Genomic DNA, 17,824 nt, shown 5'->3' with positions numbered 1-17,824 from the left:
GGTCTGATGGACCGTTTTCATCGGCCCAAACCGATCGTGTGTGGGTGCCATAGGTTATTTAAACTTTGGTTAAAAAAAGCAAACTTGCTTCAAAATTTAACCGATGGATTGCTAACCGATAGGTCAAAACCGATCGTTAGTATGCAAAAGCATTGGTTAAAAACCCGCGCATGTTTAGAAGTCGACGCATGCTTGGAAGCATTGAACTTCGTTTTTTTCAGCACGTCGTTGTGTTTTACGTCACCGCGTTCTGACACGATCGGTTATTTAACCAACGGTGTGTAGGCCCAACGGACCATCAGTCAGCTTCATCGGTTAACCTAGGACAACTGTCCTTCAGACCGTTTTCAATCGGATGGACTGATCGTGTGTACGAGGCCTAAGTTTAACCAGTTTGGAAGATGATCTGAAGTCTGTTAAGAGCTTCAGACAGGCCTGGCTCTAAGTTCTTGTGGAAAAAAGATCTGACATATCAGAAAACCTAATCCGCTCACTATGGCTTTGGCTGTAATAAATCTGCATGACGTAAACCATTATGCTTGCAAGACCCGATTGTATAAAATGAACTAAAACACATTCAGAGATAAGCAAGTTCTGTGTCTACGATTGGCTTAACTTAATAGGAAATGGAACATGAGTTTACTTAGCCATTGCTCTTATTTCTTGATCAAACTGATCTTTAAGGTCCTGTAGACTACCATCAACAATCTGTTGGGGAAAAAAAAAAAACAGTTAATATTTTCTGTATAGCTTTTTGGCATTGGCAATGAATGAGTGCTTAATGAATGAGTGAGGCATACTGTTGTCAGTTTTTTTACTGCCACTTTTTCAGACTTCAATTGTCCCTGGAATACAACTCCAAACCCCCCCTCTCCGATTTTATTCCCTCCATCAGAAAGTGGACGATCATCAAAATTTCTTGTAATTCTCTTCAGCTCATTAAAGGAGAAAACTCCAAACCCTGTAATACGTATAAAAAAAAAAAAAAAAAGTAAAGTTATTAAACAACAATAGGTTGATGAATACAATACATACAAAATAAAATGATCTCAGATGAATAGGCTCTGCTACAACAAGGCCTTATGAACACTAAGGGCCAGATCCACGAAAGAATTACGCTGGCGTATCTCTTGAGACGCCGCGTAATTAAAAATTTTGCGCGTTGCATCTTTGTTTTGCATCTACAAAACAAGATACGACCATCTCGGATCGATCCGACAGGCGTACGTCTTAGTACGCCGTCGGATCTTAGGTGCAATTTTTCGGCGGCCGCTAGGTGGTGTTTCCGTCGAATTCGGCGTTGAGTATGCAATTTAGCTTGTTACAGTGATCCACAAACGTACGTCCGGCCAGCGCATTTTTTATGTCTTTTGCGTTCGGGTTTTTCCGGCGTATAGTTACCCCTGCTATTATGAGGCGTACTCAATGTTAAGTATGGCCGTCGTTCCCGCCTCGCATTTTGAATTTTTTACGGCGTTTGCGTAAGTCGTTTGCGAATAGGGATTTGCGTAGAATGACGTCACCGTCTTAAACATTGGCTTGTTCCGGTTTCATTTCGAGCATGCGCACTGGGATACCCCCACGGACGGCGCATGCGCCGTTCAAAAAAAAAATGTCGTTTACGTCGGGTTATGACGTATTTACATAAATCACGCCCCCATTACATCCATTTGAATTCCCCGCCCTTACGCCGCCAAAGATACACTACGCCGCCGTAACTTACGGCGCAAATTCTTTGAGGATTCGAAAAAAATAAAGTTACGGCGGCATAGTGTATCTTAGATATACAGTAAAATGACAGAGCACTGTTGTTCTTGGGGGCTCCCAGAGCGTGCCTCACATGGGGCTGCGTCCACTGGACACAGCCGATGACTGATCACTGTACCGGCCCGCTGCCAGAACCATGTGATCGCTGTGACCAATCACAGCAGATTACATGACAATTTTAAACAATGGATTACCTCTCTTCATACCATTCATTGTATACAATTGTGTTGCTAGCTGTGATTGGTCACAGTGAACATATGCTACAGACAGAGCTAATCACAGCCCATTAGCTTTGGCTAATCACAACAAAAGACACTGAATGAACCAGTTTCATTCAGTAAAAACGGTTGCTTATACCAATGAAATTTACTTGTATAAGAAATCATAATGTGTAAAAAACAAGAATGAAATCCTGATCACTTTCCCAGAGTAGTACAGTGTTACCAAGGTAATACTATTGCTCTGGTCACAGTGTGTCAGAAAAAAAAAATATCCTAAAAAAAAAAAATGAAATAAAGAAAAAAAATTAAATTGAAAAACAATGACATATTGTCAACAGTCAGTGCCCCTGATCAACGTCACACCAGTTATATGATAACGCTGTACTGTATCCAAACAAAATGTATGTCCCCCCCCCCCCACAAATAAGAGCTTTTTTTGTGGTATTTGATCACCTCTGTGTTTTTTATTTTTTGCGCTATAAACGAAAAAAAAAAAACTTTTTTACTTTCTGCTAGGCCAATATGTAATCTGCTACATATTTTTGGTTAAAAAAATAAATAAAAACGCAATAAGCGTATATTGATTGTTTTGCACAAAAAGTTATTGTGTCTACAAAACAGGGGATAGAATTATGGCCTTTTTATAATTTTTTTTACTGGTAATGGCAGAGATCAGTTATTTTTTGTGGGACTGCGACATTGCAGCGGTCAGATCGAACGCCTGACATTTTTGGGAACCAGTGACATTATTACAGTGCTTAAAATATGAACGATTATTGTACTAATGGCAGGGACGATCAAGGGGGTTATGTGTTCCCTGCAGGGGTTTTCAACTGTATGGGGGACTGTGTGACTATGGAAACACACAGATACGCCTTCCTGCTTAGAAGAAAGACAGGATCTGTGTGATCTCCCCTGTCAGAACGTTGATCTGCCTTGTTTACACAGGCAGATCCCCGTCCTGTCACTGTGGGGAAAGATCGCAGGTAGCCACCGGACATCGAGTCCGTCAGACCCGCTGATTGGCTTCCCTGTTGGCCAATGGGGGCACGCATGCGCCCACAAAAGCGAGTTCCCAAGCCGACATACAGCTACGGCAATTCGCGGGATTACGCCACCTTGCCGCAGTATAATGACGCCGGCTGGTCGGCAAGCGGTTGAATACAACCAAAAGGAAAGCTTTATTTGTGCAAAAAAAAAACTATAAAAAAATATGACATTGCTAAAAGCTGAAAATTGGCCTGGGCAGAAAGGGGTAAAAGTGCTCAGTATTGAAGTGGTTAAAGTGACAGTACAGAATGGTTAATCTTCACAGTGCCAGGATACCAAGATGCAGGCTGACCGTGTGTGCTTTAAAAATAATACCTGTTTCTTCATCATTCTCCTCTGGATGTGAGCTTTGACAAACAGGGTCTCCACGATTTTTTGGGATACATTTTTCAGATGTGATCTGTTGTTTCTCCAATTCATCTATAAGGGTTGTTGGGCAGGCAGCTCTTGTCTCTTGATCTGTTCACAAGCAAAAAATTATGAATGTTAGAGATCTAATGTACACAGGGGTGTTTCTAGGGTTTCTTGGCCACCTTGTCCAAAGTGCTGTAGTACACCATAATAAAAAGGGGGTGACATGGTTTCTCATTCTCCGTTTTAATTCATTGGTATTAAAAATCTTCTATGGATCAGATGTGTGATTTTGTAAAGGTAATGGCATTGCTAAAAATCCCTTTTAGATTGTAAGCTCTAATGAGCAGGGCCCTCTGATCCCTCCTGTATTGAATTGTATTGTGATTGTACCGTCTTCCCTGATGTAAAGCACTGCGCAAACTGTTGGCGCTATATAAATCCTGAATAATAATAATAATATTATATATGCAAAATAAATCATACACTATTTAGTAATATGCATATAATATACTGTATGTAGATTATTGTTAATCAATCAATGGGGATTTGTTCAAGTCTAAAATTTAGAAAACCCACGTAATTAGGTAAAATTACAGATTTTCACATTATTTTCCTACCGTATATACTCGAGTATAAGCCGAGGCACCTAATTTTACTACAAAAAAATGGGAAAACGTATTGACTCGAGCATAAGCCTAGGGTGAGAATGCAGCAGCTACTGTAAGCGGAAAAGAGGGTCAACAATGCCCATTTGCAGCTTCACTGTGCCCATTTGCAGCCTGACCTCACTGTGCCCATTTGCAGCCCGACCTCACTGTGCCCATTGCAGCTCTTCAACTCGACCATCCTCTCACCTACATTTTCTCTACGATTTGTAATGGTAGGATCCAGTTGGTTCCCCCGGCAGGTCCCGTTACCTTTGAAGCCTGACCTCACCGTGCCCATTGCAGAATCCGATCTGTGTACCCAAGTCCATGACATATTCAGAAGGTGGCCGTGCAGTTTTAAAAACTCGCGCTATTCCTTATGCTGTTCCGTGATAGGCGGAACACTATCACATTAAAAATGTTGCGATTGTTGGGAATTTAAAATATTTTTTTTTTTATAAAGGATAGAACTTGGTGTTGTACTATAATTCTAATGCCTCGTTTCCCTGACGGGAAAACTGAGGAGAGACTTTGGTCGGGAATCCCAGCCGTGTGTATGCTCCTCGCAGTTTTTCTGACCGTAAAACTGCCCGAAAACTGCCAAAAAAAAAAAAAAAAAAAACAAGAAGAGAACCAGTTCTCTTTTTTCCCGCCAGGGAAACTGGCGGACTTTTGCTCAGAGGTTTTTGGCAGTTTTCCTATGAGAAAAACATCGATGGAGCATACACACGGCCGGGATTCCCGGCCAAAGCTCCATTGCAGTTTTCCTGTCGGGAAAACCAGTCGTGTGTAGGGGGAAAGACTAACCGAGCAGGCTCTCGGCTTTCCCCTCGGAATTTCCGATGGGAACTTTTCCCCGTCGGAAATCCTGCACGTGTGTACGGGGCATTAGAAGCCAGAGATGCTGAATTTTTTGCATGCCTGAAACTGATGTTTTACTGCATAACAAGAATGTATTAACAGTTCAACTCAAAATGATCAATGAGCCAACATTGGTACACATGCCTGAAAAGCAGGTATCATTTTTGTTAGAAGAATTGAAGATGGAAAAGGTAAGGAATATCAGGCTTACAACAACAACGAGAGAGGTGACCTCATCCTTTAGCTCATTTTTCCTGTTAGCAATCTTCCGCTGTTAGACTAATTGCACTATTCACAGATCCCTATTGGCCGAGAAGGCTGAATACTGCTGTACAGGTAAAGTACAGTAAAGACAAATCCAAAGTGGCATTTAGAAAAAAAAAAAAAAATGTAGGGCAGAGTCATTATCTTATTGTAAGTACGAACTATCCTAGTAGTATAGATATGCAAATACTGTCCTTTTTGCTTTTTACTTAAAAATTACCATTAAGTAATTATTTCTTATGACCAATACATAGACCTATTTTACAAAGTTTGATAAAAAGCTTCCCATTCTTTTTTCATGGCAAGTTTAATTTAATGTAACTTTTGATTTTACAATTTAAAGTGACAAAAGAATTACCACTGGGCAAAATTGAAGCAGCAGTCAGGAAATTTGTCTCCCGCAGCAGGTTAGTGAGATCACGGACGGTGCAGTTTGTCGTCCCCCAGTCAAAAAGCAATTCTTGCGTTGGACTTTTTCCTTTTTGAATGCTTCCCTCAAATCGCCTTTCAAATAAGGTATGAACATAAATAATATCAGCTACATAAAGTAAATAAATTAATCATCTATGCACAATGAACGTGAAGTACCAAACACGTAAAATAACAACATGAATAAAATATAAAAACAAACGATTAAAAAAACAAAAAAGATTTAGCTCTAAAACCTGGTATGCTATAAGACCAAGACAGATGACACACCAAGGTTTTATGACCATAAGTGATAAAAGGATAATGCAAAGAAATACCTGAAAAAAAATGAATGCCCGGATATTGAAACAAATGCACATTTGCAAATAAAAATAAAAAAACAGGCAGAAAGTAAAATGTTTCCCTTAAATCACCTTTCAAATAAATTATAAATATATGATATACGTAGAGAATAATCAAATACATGAATCAAAGTAAATAAATGACCTATGAATAATGAACACAAAAAGTATTACACACAACAAAATAATAATAAAATACATAAGAGAACAGGACACAAAAAATAGCCTGAACACCTGTTAGTTATGCTAAAAGGTGGTTACAAATTATACACTAAAGATGTTACAAATGCAAATGCCAAATAAATTATGGTAATATGTGTAACGGAATGGCCCGTGACACCCAGAGACCTTTGAAGGATATGGGGTACTCCTGTGCCAGCGTCACTAATGACTCTTGGGTCTAGGGTCATCCTATGCCCCTTTTGGGCATAGGATGGCTGAGAAATTATAAATTCATGTATTGCAGAAGATCTGGACATATTACAGGTAATTTCATGCTGACCCCCAACCGGTCAATAAGAGTGTCTACTTCAATGCTTAAACTGTTGAGATGCTAACTAAGTCTGCTACTGTGGTGATGTGGATTGAAACAGAGTCAGCCTGGCTGGCTATTATGGGATGTTAAAGTATCTTGCTGTGATTACATTCTATTGTCCATTGTGCCAATTACGTCTGCTCCTAAGACCTTTCATTGTGTATGCTAATGACACTGTTTTGTGTGAAGATGCTATTGATGATAGATATGTGTTGTGAGTTAGCAGTCTAAAGGTCAGACGTCTGACTTAAGGAATGTGTATTATGAAGCAGGTGAGAACAGCTTGGCGGAGCCAGGCTGTCTGGATAATGTTTAGTAATTAGCCCATCTGAAGGTGTATTGAAGCCACATTGGGTGGAGAGTTTCATTGTCCCTGTAACTACTGAAGCATGCTTTGTAACTGTATAACTGTATAACTGAATTTTCCATTAAAGGAGTCATTCAAGTTGGAACCAGTAACAGAGCTCTGTCTCGTTATTTCTGGGGAAAATCCAATGGGTCCTGTCGGCTGGATTGTCGGATAAGCGGTCATGGTTGGTGAAATGGAATATCGTAAACGGTGGTGACCGTTACAATATGTATATGTAGTACAATAGATATAATAAAAAAACTAAAACTAAACAAATGCATGTTTGATTACACTACACTAATGCTGATTTAGACGTGCACTTTAGGTTAAACAATAAGAATTATAAATCAGATTTATGAATCAAGGCCATGACTGCAAGGTAGGTGCCCACAGCTGTAAACACATCCAAATAGTGGAGAGGAATCTCCTTAGGATGTTTTGAAGATGGACAAAAGGAAGGCGATAGCCACAAAAACAAAACAAAAAACTTTTGTGATAGGAGAGGAAGAGAAATATCCCAAATGGGTTCAAGCAGTGGTCTCTAAAAGACCAATAAGAACAGACTGAGGTCACACGGGCTTAGCAGGGAGCATATCGGTAGCACAGTGTGAGACATCCCTTGCACAAAGGCTATGATCAAGGTGTGAAAAGCCAGCATCCTCTAAAGGAGTGCTGTCAAGGAAGAAACCTTACCTTTTATAGTCCCTAGGGCTAAGGACTGCAGTGGTAAACCCTCCTAGTCTTCAGCAAAGAGGAAATCATAAAGTCGGCAAGACCTTTGTCATTTAGCATGGACGAATCCAGCAATTGTAAAGCAGCATGCAACACAGGGTATTGAGAGATAAGGTTCACTAGGGCCCACGGAAAGTCCGCTAAGAGTCTGAGGAAAAGTCCAAGTTCTCATGAATCACTGGTTTGCCTATCCTCTTTATTCTCCAAAGTAGACAAGGTTTTGGGAAGGGGGGGGGGGGGGGTTGATGTATAAATCAGGCTGAACTGATTCCACGGAGTGAGCATCTACTCCGAATGCCCAAGGATCTCTGGACCTGGGCTTGAAAACGTGTCCAGTTTGTGATTGTATCTGGATGCCAATAGATTCATTTCTGAGGTCCCCCGCCAAAAGACAAAGTTGGTGAAAAACCTCCTGTAGGGGGAGCACACTCTGGGATCCAATTATTACACAGTTAGTCTGGTTGAAAAAAGACCATCTAGTTTAACCAAAAACTCCATATACACAATCTTTCACCCACAGTTGATCCAGAGGAAGGTGAAAAACCCCAGCAAAGCATGATACAATTTGCTACAGCAGGAAAAAAAATAAAAAAAATCTTCCTGATCCCCCGAGAGGCAATCGAATTTTCCCTGGATCAACTTTACCTATAAATGTTAGTACCCAGTTATATTATGTACATTTAGGAAATAATCCAGGCCTTTTTTAAAGCAATCTACCGAGCTTGCCAGAACCACCTCTGGAGAGAGTCTATTCCACAATTTGAGATGAAATCTTTTTTCCTTTTGACGTAAAGAGTCCCCTTTGTCCTCTGTGATAACTTTAAAGTGAATAACTCAAAACCGAGTACACTATATGGACCCCTTATGTATCTGTACATGTTAATCATATCTCCCCCCCTTAATCTCCTCTTATCAAGAGTGAATAAATTTAGTTCCTCTAATCTTTCCTCATAGCTGAGCTCCTCCATGCCTCTTGTCAGTTTGGTTGCCCTTCTCTGCACTCAGGTCCCCGATATCCTTTTTGAGAACTGGTGCCCAAAACTGAACTGTATATTCCAGATCAGGCCTTACTAATGATTTGTACAGGGGCAAAATTATTAGGGTTGTCCCGATACTAGTATCGGTACCAATACCAAGCATTTGCCCGAGTGCTTGTACTCAGGCAAATGTTCCCCGATGCTTCACCGGATACTTGTACAGTCAGTGGTGATCAGTGCGGTGGGGGAGTTACAAGCACAGATCACTGCTGTATAGATTTAAAAGTCGTTTCTCTGTTTCGCCCCCCCCCCCCCCCAGGGCTTTCAGCTGCTTTAAAAATCAGCGGTGATCGGTGCTTGTAACTCCTCCACACACAATCACTGGCTGACTGTCCCCGTATCCTCCTCCAGCCCCCCTCCGTTTTTCTGCTGTCTCCCTCCATGCTGCCATCTCCCTCCGCGTCCCCCTCCATGCTGCGGTCTCCCTCCATGCTGCGGTCTCCCTCCGTTTTCCTCCTCCACCTCCTCGATATGTCAGGATGTGGAGGTAGGAGCCAGTAAATCCAGCTCCTTGCTGTTTGGAATGTACAGAGTCAGTGAACTGTGTTTAAAGTGTTTCAGTTTATGAATGAAGAGGAGCCGCTGTGTTCTCTCTATTCATTTTCAACGCAGCTGAGGCTGCTGAGAAAGGGACTGGGGAATCTGTGTCCCTAGTCCCTTTCTCTGTCTCAAACAGGAGATGTCAGAGGTCTGTTAAGACCCCTGATCTCTCACCAAAGCCCCCCAACAGGGCTGATAAAAAATACAAATTAAAAAAAAATATATTGTAAAAAAAATTTAAAAAAATAAAAAAGAGAAGAAAAAAAAAACACACTGACATTCGGAAATTCCGACCGTGTGTATGCCCCATCGGAAATTCAGATGAATTCCATCAGAGTTTATCTATGTGGTCTTTTATTTAAAGCGGAGTTCCGGCCACAACTTCACTTTTTTAATATAAATACCCCTGTAATACACAAGCTTAATGTATTCTAGTAAAGTTAGTCTGTAAACTAAGGTCCGTTTTGTTAGGTTGTTACAGCATTTAGACACTTTATAAAATAGAAATTGACTGGGGCCATCTTAAGTGTGGGCATCATGAAGCCAGACTGTATGACTTCCTGGATTTCAGCCTTGCAGATCTCGCACATGCTTAGTGCTGCACAAGCAGTGTAATAGGTTTCAGATCAGGTTTCAGCACCTGTACTGTCCAAGTCACATGATTCTTCGAGACTAGGGAGTGCACAGACTCCTGGAAAGTTACACCCACTACATTCCCAGGAGTCTGTGCGGTGTAGGTTAGGAAGCTTAAGCACCTAGGTGCAGGAAGAGGAAAGATTAACTATTCTGCCTAGCAACAACACTTTAAAGGCATCTAAAAAAAAAAAAATTCTTAAAAAGGACGAATGACATTTTTTTAAAACTACGGATGTAATGTTATATTTATGGGTGGAACTCCAGTTTAACTTCTATAGTCGGGAAGATACTGGAGAGTTTAACTAACAGGTTTATAGTTACTTGGTAAATCCCTTTTTAAATATGGGCACCACATTGGCCCTGCGCCAATTCAGTGGTACCATTTCAGTCATTAATGAGTGCCCAAATATTAGAAACAATAGCCTTGATGGTTTATGTACAATACTGCCATGGAGATGTCGGATTTGTCCCTGACTGGCAGTCCACAGAGCAGGTAGGTCCAGTGCTGAGGGGCAGCCTAGCTTCCTCTGTTGACCATGTTACCTGAAATGATAGAGAATCCAGGACTCCTTCCCAGCCTGTCTTTCCACATCACAGAGAGAAAATACTTTCTAGATTACAGTGTTGGGTGGATAGCCACCATTTCAAGAAAAACCTGGCTTTGGTGTTAAGAGACATAGGGTGAGCCTTGACTGAAACTGAGTGTACAGGACTGCTTCGAAGGATGCTACCTTCAACTGCAGTACCTTCATACAGTAGCAAATAGAGGTTTGTTCCAGGGAGCTCAACTCCCACACTGTGGACTGAAGGGTCTGAAGCTTTTTCTGAGGAAGGAATACTCGTGCCAGGGCTGTGACCAAGACAAGACCCAGATACTCCAGTTGGTGCAATGGCTCCAGCATCGACTTCATGAGGTTGAAGACCCAGCCAATGTCCTAAATGATTTGCACTGGTTGCTGCACATTAGCCGTAAGGCCATTGCTTGATTGCTCCAATAGATGTAGATTATCCAGATATGCCAGAATGTGAACACCCATGGTGCTGTGGCTATACCTAAGAGCAGATCGCCAAACTGAAAGCGTTGTTCTTCCACCACGAGGTGCAGGTATCGCTGATATAGTGGAAATATAGGTACAATATGTGGATGCAGGCATCCTTGATATCCACCAAGGCTAGGAAATCTCCCAGAAGGAGGGAAGCAACCACTGACCATACACATGCCATACGGAACCTTTAAACATGTGAGAACTTGTTCAAGCCCTTCAAGTCCAGAATGGGCTACACATTTTCATTTGGCTTGGGCACTATGAGCAGATTGGAATAGTAACCATGCAATATTTCTGGTTCTGGAACAGGGGCAATGACCCCCTGAGGAAGCAACTGGTTCAAAGCGGCAGACAGGGTTACAAGGGACTTGGTTGGTGGTTTGGGCACTCTCCAAGGCCCCAAAGGTTCTATTAGCAACAGTTTTAAAGTTCTTACAAACAACCTCTGTGAGAAAACTCACAGTGGACCATGGAGATATATCAGGCCCCGTACACACGACCGAGTTTCTCGGCAGAATTCAGCCAGAAACTCGGTCGGAGCTGGATTCTGGCGAGAAACTCGGTCATGTGTACACTTTTCAGCGAGGAAGCCGACGAGGAACTCGTCGGGCCGAAAAGAGAACATGTTCTCTATTTTCTCGTTAGTCAATGGGAAAAGTCGGCCCACCGAGTTCCTCAGCGGCTTCCACACTGAACTCGACGAGGAACTCGATGTGTTTGGCACGTCGAGTTCCTCGGTCGTGTGTACGGGGCCTCAGAGGCTTGGCATTCTCTTCAGAGTATCCATCTGCCCTGGAGGGGGCCATTTCCACAGACCATCACTTCTCTAATTCCTTCTCTTCCATCCTGAGAAAAGGGGGTAGGAGGAGACATCTGCTGGCTGTTCCAACATAGTGGAAAACACAGCTAACAGTTCCTCCTTGGACATTAAGGTCCCTAAGGACTGAGTCCCTGAAGGAGTCTGAGACCCAGAGCCTGGTTGCTGCCCTGTAAGTGAAACTGTGAAAGAAAGACTGTCTACTAAAACAAGGGAGGTCTACTAAAACAAGGGGTGATTGTGACATATGGTTAAAAATACCAAATTCTAAAACCTAAAATGGCCTCTAGATTTAACTGTTACATTTTTTAATCAGCTCTATAGCCTGACAGACCAAATTTCAGAAACCATTTCTTATGCCGCGTACACACGATCATTTTTCGGCATGAAAAAAACTTTGTTTTAAAAAAATGTAATTTAAAATGATCGTGTGTGGGCTTCACATCATTTTTCGGCTTCTGAAAAATGACAACATTTTTTTTCGAGCATGCTGCATTTTTTAACGGCGTTTTAAACAATGTAGTTTTTCGGGTTGTAAAAAATGATCGTGTGTGGGCTAAAACGAAGTTAAAAACCTGCGCATGCTCAGAAGCAAGTTATGAGACGGGAGCACTCGTTCTGGTAAAACTACCGTTCATAATGGAGTAAGCACATTCATCACGCTGTAACAGACAGAAAAGCGCGAATCGTCTTTTACTAACACAGAATCAGCTAAAGCAGCCGAAAGGGTGGCGTAATCCGCAGGGAATTTCCCCTTTATAGTGCCGTCGTACGTGTTGTACGTCACCGCGCTTTGCTAGAGCATTTTAAAAAAACGATGGTGTGTGGGCAATGTCGTTTTAATGATGAAGTTGGAAAAACTTTGTTTTTTCTACATGACGAAAAAAAAGGTCGTTTTTTTTCATGCTGAAAAATGATCGTGTGTACGCGGCATCACACTTGAAGCCAACAAAAAAAATGTATTGGGAGATACTTAACTGCATAGGAGCAATGAGAACACGGTTTATTACCTTATATGAAACTGTGAGTATCGAGGTTCCCCCGACGCTTTTTTTATATTCATTGCTATAGTTTTCCATCCATCTTGCGGGTCAAGAAAATCTCCCAGCTGTCTAAATAATCCAGGACTCAGGTTACGCACAAAAGTGGATGGTGTTACAGGGTTATTCATTTTCAAATTCTGTAGTAAAAATAGGCATCATTTTGAATTGGTTAAAATGTGCACAAAACAAATACATGCAAATAGAATTATAGAAATACAAACAGTTATAGCTGCAATTGATTCCCGATCTCATGGCATGGTAGAAAATAGCTGACATTCTGCCTCCACTTAGCTTTGAGTAAGCCCCATTAGTTACAGTGTGAAACATTTTTTACCAATAAAGACATTATCTTTGAAGTGCGGCCATCCAGATCCAATTTCTTTTCCTGACGCATTCATGGCAGCACACACTGGGTTGTGACTCCGCCCCCACAACCTGACAGGATTGGTTAGCTATAAATTTGAAGGGGAGACGCCCCGCACCATTCTCTTTTTTTATCCTCACCTGACAGATTGGACGAACAAGCAAGAAGCATGCCTCTTACCGCAGATCGCCCCAGCAGGTTCAGCCTCTCCTGTTTGGAAGTCCCTCCTGTACAGTCTCTAAATGAGCTTTATGGTGGGAACCCCCGTTCTGGTGGTCTCAGGGGCTCTGGAATTATACTGGCATCTGTAGCAAGCTTTAAAGAAGCTTCAAATCTCGCAGTGGTCCCCACTTTCGCTCTGTCTTTCCTTCCAGTGCAGTGTGTGCTTCCACAGAGGTATTTGTATCATTACATTTGCCACCTAAGGTTAGTCCGTTTTGTACCTTTGCCTGCCTGTTGTTTTTTTCTCAGCTCTGCTGAGCCCTGTGGTTCCTCTGACACCCCATACTCTCGGGGTCACCGCCGCGTACCCCTCAGCGCTCTGCGCATGCACGCAGCTCAGTGATGATGCCGCCGGTCTCCTCTGCCCTCTTCCAAATGGCGGCGCCGTTTAAAAAAAAAAAAAAAAAAAAAAGAAAAAGAAATAGGAACAAATAGGATAGAAGATATAATACATTTATATATTAATTTATAACATATTGTAGGAGAAAGTATATCCATAATTAAACAATTAATATAATCCAAAAAATAAAAAATAAAATAAGGATAGATATATGTATATAAAATTATTATATTTAATAAATAGAAATGTTGGGGGGGGACATATTGTAATGTTTTCCCTTCTCTCTTTTTTCCCACCTTTCCGGGCTGTCTCCCTGCTATCCTCATGGGGGCCACTGCCCTCGCAGACCACCATCAGCTGACCAGGTATAGAGGCCGTCCAGAAGGTGGTAAGTAGAGAAGAGACAAAAAAGAGAGCTTGGCCACTGACGCTACAGTTTTGGTAGCCCTATCGGGTCAAAAGACGCAAGTTTGCGGCACAGAGGGAGATTCTAGCCATGCTTCCGGCAGAAGGCGCAAGAAGTCACTCAAGGTTACCCTCTTGCTTTCTTCAATCAAGGCATAGCCGCTCGCGTCACAGCCACTCCTGTCATAGTCGGTTCCACCGCAGACGATTACCTTCATCCCAGATGGAGCTATCTTACCCGCACCACAGCAAATGTTTGCAAAATATGCGGGGTGCCAGCCTTGCCAGGGGAATTGGCCTGCCGCTCGTGCTTCATTGAAGTAACCAAGGATTCGGAGGCCAGAGTATATACTGAGCTCCTAGGAGAATCGCACAGGGATCAATTGTGGGCGATCCTTCCCCAAGCACATCGCCCAGCACCCGGCCGTTACGCCAGGCTGCAAAAACCCTCTCTAAGAATGAGGAGTGTGAGCAGGCGTCGGACTGTCTCTTCTTTAGTTGAACCATTTGCCCATTCAGTCGAGGAAGCGATCGGCTGGGAAGAGGTTATGGCAGAACCTCTGAAGGTTCAGAAATATTTCCTGGTGCTGAAAAGGGGGTCCTGAATCATTTCCCTTCATCAAAGAGCTGGAAAACCTCATAAAGGATGAGTGGGGGAGATCGCATAAGCGGCCCAGTATGAGCAACAAGTTTGCAGATTGTACCCCTTGTGGGAGTCTAGGATCAATTCTTTGATCAATGCAACTACGGTCGATTCATCTTTAATGCGACTCGCTAGAGACGTTTCTCTACCGATTGAAGATGCAGTTACCATCCGGGACGTTCTTGATCGTGAAATCAATATAGAACTGAAGGAAGCCTGCTCCACGACAGGAGACGCTAGTAGGCCGGCTATCACCACGGCGGCAGTAGCTAAAACTATCGCTGCATGGGCGGCTAACGTTGAGAATTCCATTCTAGAAGGAGCCGACCAGGGGAAGATATTCTCCTCCCTGCAGGGAAATTAAGTTGGCTTACGGCTCCTGAGGGGGCGACTTCATGACTGGGAAGAGCCTTATGGCTGAGACCCTGGATAGCGGAGACAGCATCAAAATCTACTGGTGCAAAACTCCATATGGCGGCTCAAGTGTATTTGGCACAAAGATGGACTTGGCCATCTCCAAGGTTACCGGGGGAAAATCCGGGCTGATTCCCTCCGATAGGAGACCAGAGCCCCAGAAGGGCCCCGCTTACAGACGCGATCTTCCTGTCAAGTACAGGGATGCTAGATCCTACCGTCCCGGCAGGAAATTTAGGAGGGACTGGAAGACTCGACCCTCCTTCATGTATTTACAGTAAGCCAAGGCTATCACAGCCGGGGAACAGCAGAAGTCCTTTTTGAGGGTCCGTCTGCCCACCCAGCTCAGGTGGGCACCAGACTCAAGAGATTCGCTCGGATATGGGCAACTCGTATAACAGATTCATGGACACTATCCTCTATCAAGACCGGTCACAATTGGAAATTCATGGGCACATTGCCAGGGAACACATTCCAGCCTACCAAGTACCTCCGCACCAGAAAGGGAGGGGGTTTTATTCCCCTTTATTTCTGGTACAAAAAAAAAAAAAAAAACAGGGGATCTACGTCCAGTCCTGGACCTAAAGAGGTTCAACAGACGATCAAAATAGAGGCCCTCAGATTGGAAAAGCCTTCAGTCCATTTTGTTGACAGTGGACGTGGGAGACTGGATGCTATCTCCTAGATTTTTCGGACGTTTACCTTCACGTCCCGATCATCCCGCCTTCCAGAGGTCCCTTCGGTTCTCAATCTATCAATCTCATTTCCAATTTTGGTGCCCCCCATTCGGCATCGCCTCAGCACCCAGAGCATTCAGCAAGTCAGGGTGTTCCTAGGGGCAGAATAATATACCAGGTTGTACCGGGTGCAACTCCCTCAAGAGAGGCTGAAGCCCTTACTCCAGAAGGTACAGAATCTGCTATCATCCAGACGTCTACTGTCAGAGCCTGCCTCAGTACCCGGGGGTCCATGTCAGCATCCATATCTTTGATACAGTGACCCCTGTGACACATGCAAGTCTTACAGAACTCCTTTCTCAGGCAGTGGAATGGAACATCAATACTCCAAACCATTCACATCCCGAACTGGGTAAAGCAATTAGTATGGTGGTGGACACACCCGTCCAACCTCAGGGAGTCCATTCCAATAGTTCCCCCAAGTCCAGAAGTAGTAACATCGGACGCCAGCCAGGGGGGATGGGGTCCACACCATCTAGACCAAGTAGCCCAAGGACAGTGGCACTTTCGGGCTCAGGGCATAGTGTCAAATATTTTAGCGCTCAGAGCAGCCTTTCAGGCTCTCCTGGCCGTTGCGCCTCTTCTAGAGGGGAAGAGTGTCCTGATCAGGATGGACAACAAGTAGCGGTGTCATGTATCCAGATACAGGGGGGCATCAGGAGTCGCACGCTTCAAGAGGAAGTTTGCCCATATTGGAAAGGGCACAAGTGCACCTGTTAGATCTATGGGCAGTGTACGTCCCGGCAACACAGAATTCGTTGGCCAACTACCTAAGCCGAGATACACTTTCAAACAACGAATGGTCCCTGAACCAACAGGTATTCTCCATTCTTACGAAAACTTGTGGAATACCAGAAGTCGACCTAGCGGCCACGCCAAAGAACTCCAAGTGTCAGAGGTTCCTGTCCAGAGCCCACTTTCCATCAGCCGAAGGGACAAACTGCCTAGCTCTTCCATGGAGCTTCGAGCTGGGGTACATTTTTCTTCCAACTTCTCGGATTACAAGATTCCTGTCCCGACTTCGGAGGTCCTCAGCCACGGTTATTGTACTAATACCGTTCCGACCGAGGAGGCCATGGTTTACGACCCTGCTACAACTAGGTACGCGGCCTCCAATACATCTTCCAGTAACCTGGGATCTCATACATCAGAGGCAATTCTTCCATCCAGTCCAGAGAAGCTGCATTTGCCAGCTTGGAAGTTGAGAGGGCTAGGTATGGGGAACTAGGATACTCTCAGGAGGTAATATCAACCTTATTACAAGCTCTAAGGAGCTCCACTGATGTCACCTATACTAGGATCTGGGAGAGGTTTGTGTCGTCGCAGCAAAGAGATTGGAATCCCATCTCAAATTCTTGAATTTCTTCAGTCAGGGCTTAACAAGGGCCCGAGCCCGGGTACCCTGAAGGTGCAAGTATCCGCCCTTTCAGCCATGACGGGTACTAGATGGGCTCTTCATCATCCGGTCACTCTGTTCCTCAGGGCCTGCGTAAGATCAGACCACCTAGGAGGCCAGCCTTTCCAACAGGGCATCTCTGTGTAGTACTCGAGGCCCTGTCCAATCCACCCTTTTCTCCATTCAACTTAGTCTCACCGTGGAACCTAGCTCTGAAGATGGCTTCCCGTATTGTGATCACCTCAGCTAAGAGGACGTCGGAGATACAAGCACTTATGGCTACGGAACCCCTATTTAGTGTTCTCCCCTGACAGAGTGGTTCTGAAGCCCTCAGACCATTTTTATCCAAGGGTAACTTCCTCCTTTCATTATAACCAGGACATCGTCCTTCCATCTTTTACTAATGAGAGGGGCGAGTCCCATGCCTAGGATGTCAAACCTACCATCTCCAGTTACTTCACAGCTACATCTCAGGAAGACGGATTCTGTCTTAATTATCCCACACGGGAGCAGACGAGGTCAGCCAGCTACCTCCCGTACCATTACCTCTTGGTTGTTAGTGCTATCGCGGAGACCTATTCCATCCAGCAACTTACGACTCCTAAAGAGCATTAGGGCTCATTCGACAGGGGCA

The 17,824-nt window shown here is 43.7% G+C and overlaps 1 protein-coding gene across 1 annotated transcript in view; it reads right to left on the bottom strand.

Annotated features, from left to right (window-relative positions):
- Positions 1–17,824, bottom strand: part of IRAK4 (interleukin 1 receptor associated kinase 4) — a 37,664-nt gene that overhangs the window by 13,786 nt on the left and 6,054 nt on the right. The window contains exons 2-6 of the mRNA XM_040343887.1: positions 12,637–12,806; positions 5,523–5,668; positions 3,354–3,497; positions 801–961; positions 644–708 (exon numbers count right to left, since the gene is read on the bottom strand). Of these exons, the coding sequence (XP_040199821.1) occupies positions 644–708; positions 801–961; positions 3,354–3,497; positions 5,523–5,668; positions 12,637–12,797 (677 nt within the window). The 5' untranslated portion in view covers positions 12,798–12,806. The remainder of the gene's footprint in view (positions 1–643; positions 709–800; positions 962–3,353; positions 3,498–5,522; positions 5,669–12,636; positions 12,807–17,824) is intronic.

The sequence above is a fragment of the Rana temporaria genome, chromosome 3, assembly GCF_905171775.1.
Source record: "Rana temporaria chromosome 3, aRanTem1.1, whole genome shotgun sequence".
NCBI classification, from domain to species: domain Eukaryota; kingdom Metazoa; phylum Chordata; class Amphibia; order Anura; family Ranidae; genus Rana; species Rana temporaria.
This window is presented reverse-complemented; position numbering and strand designations above follow the sequence as displayed.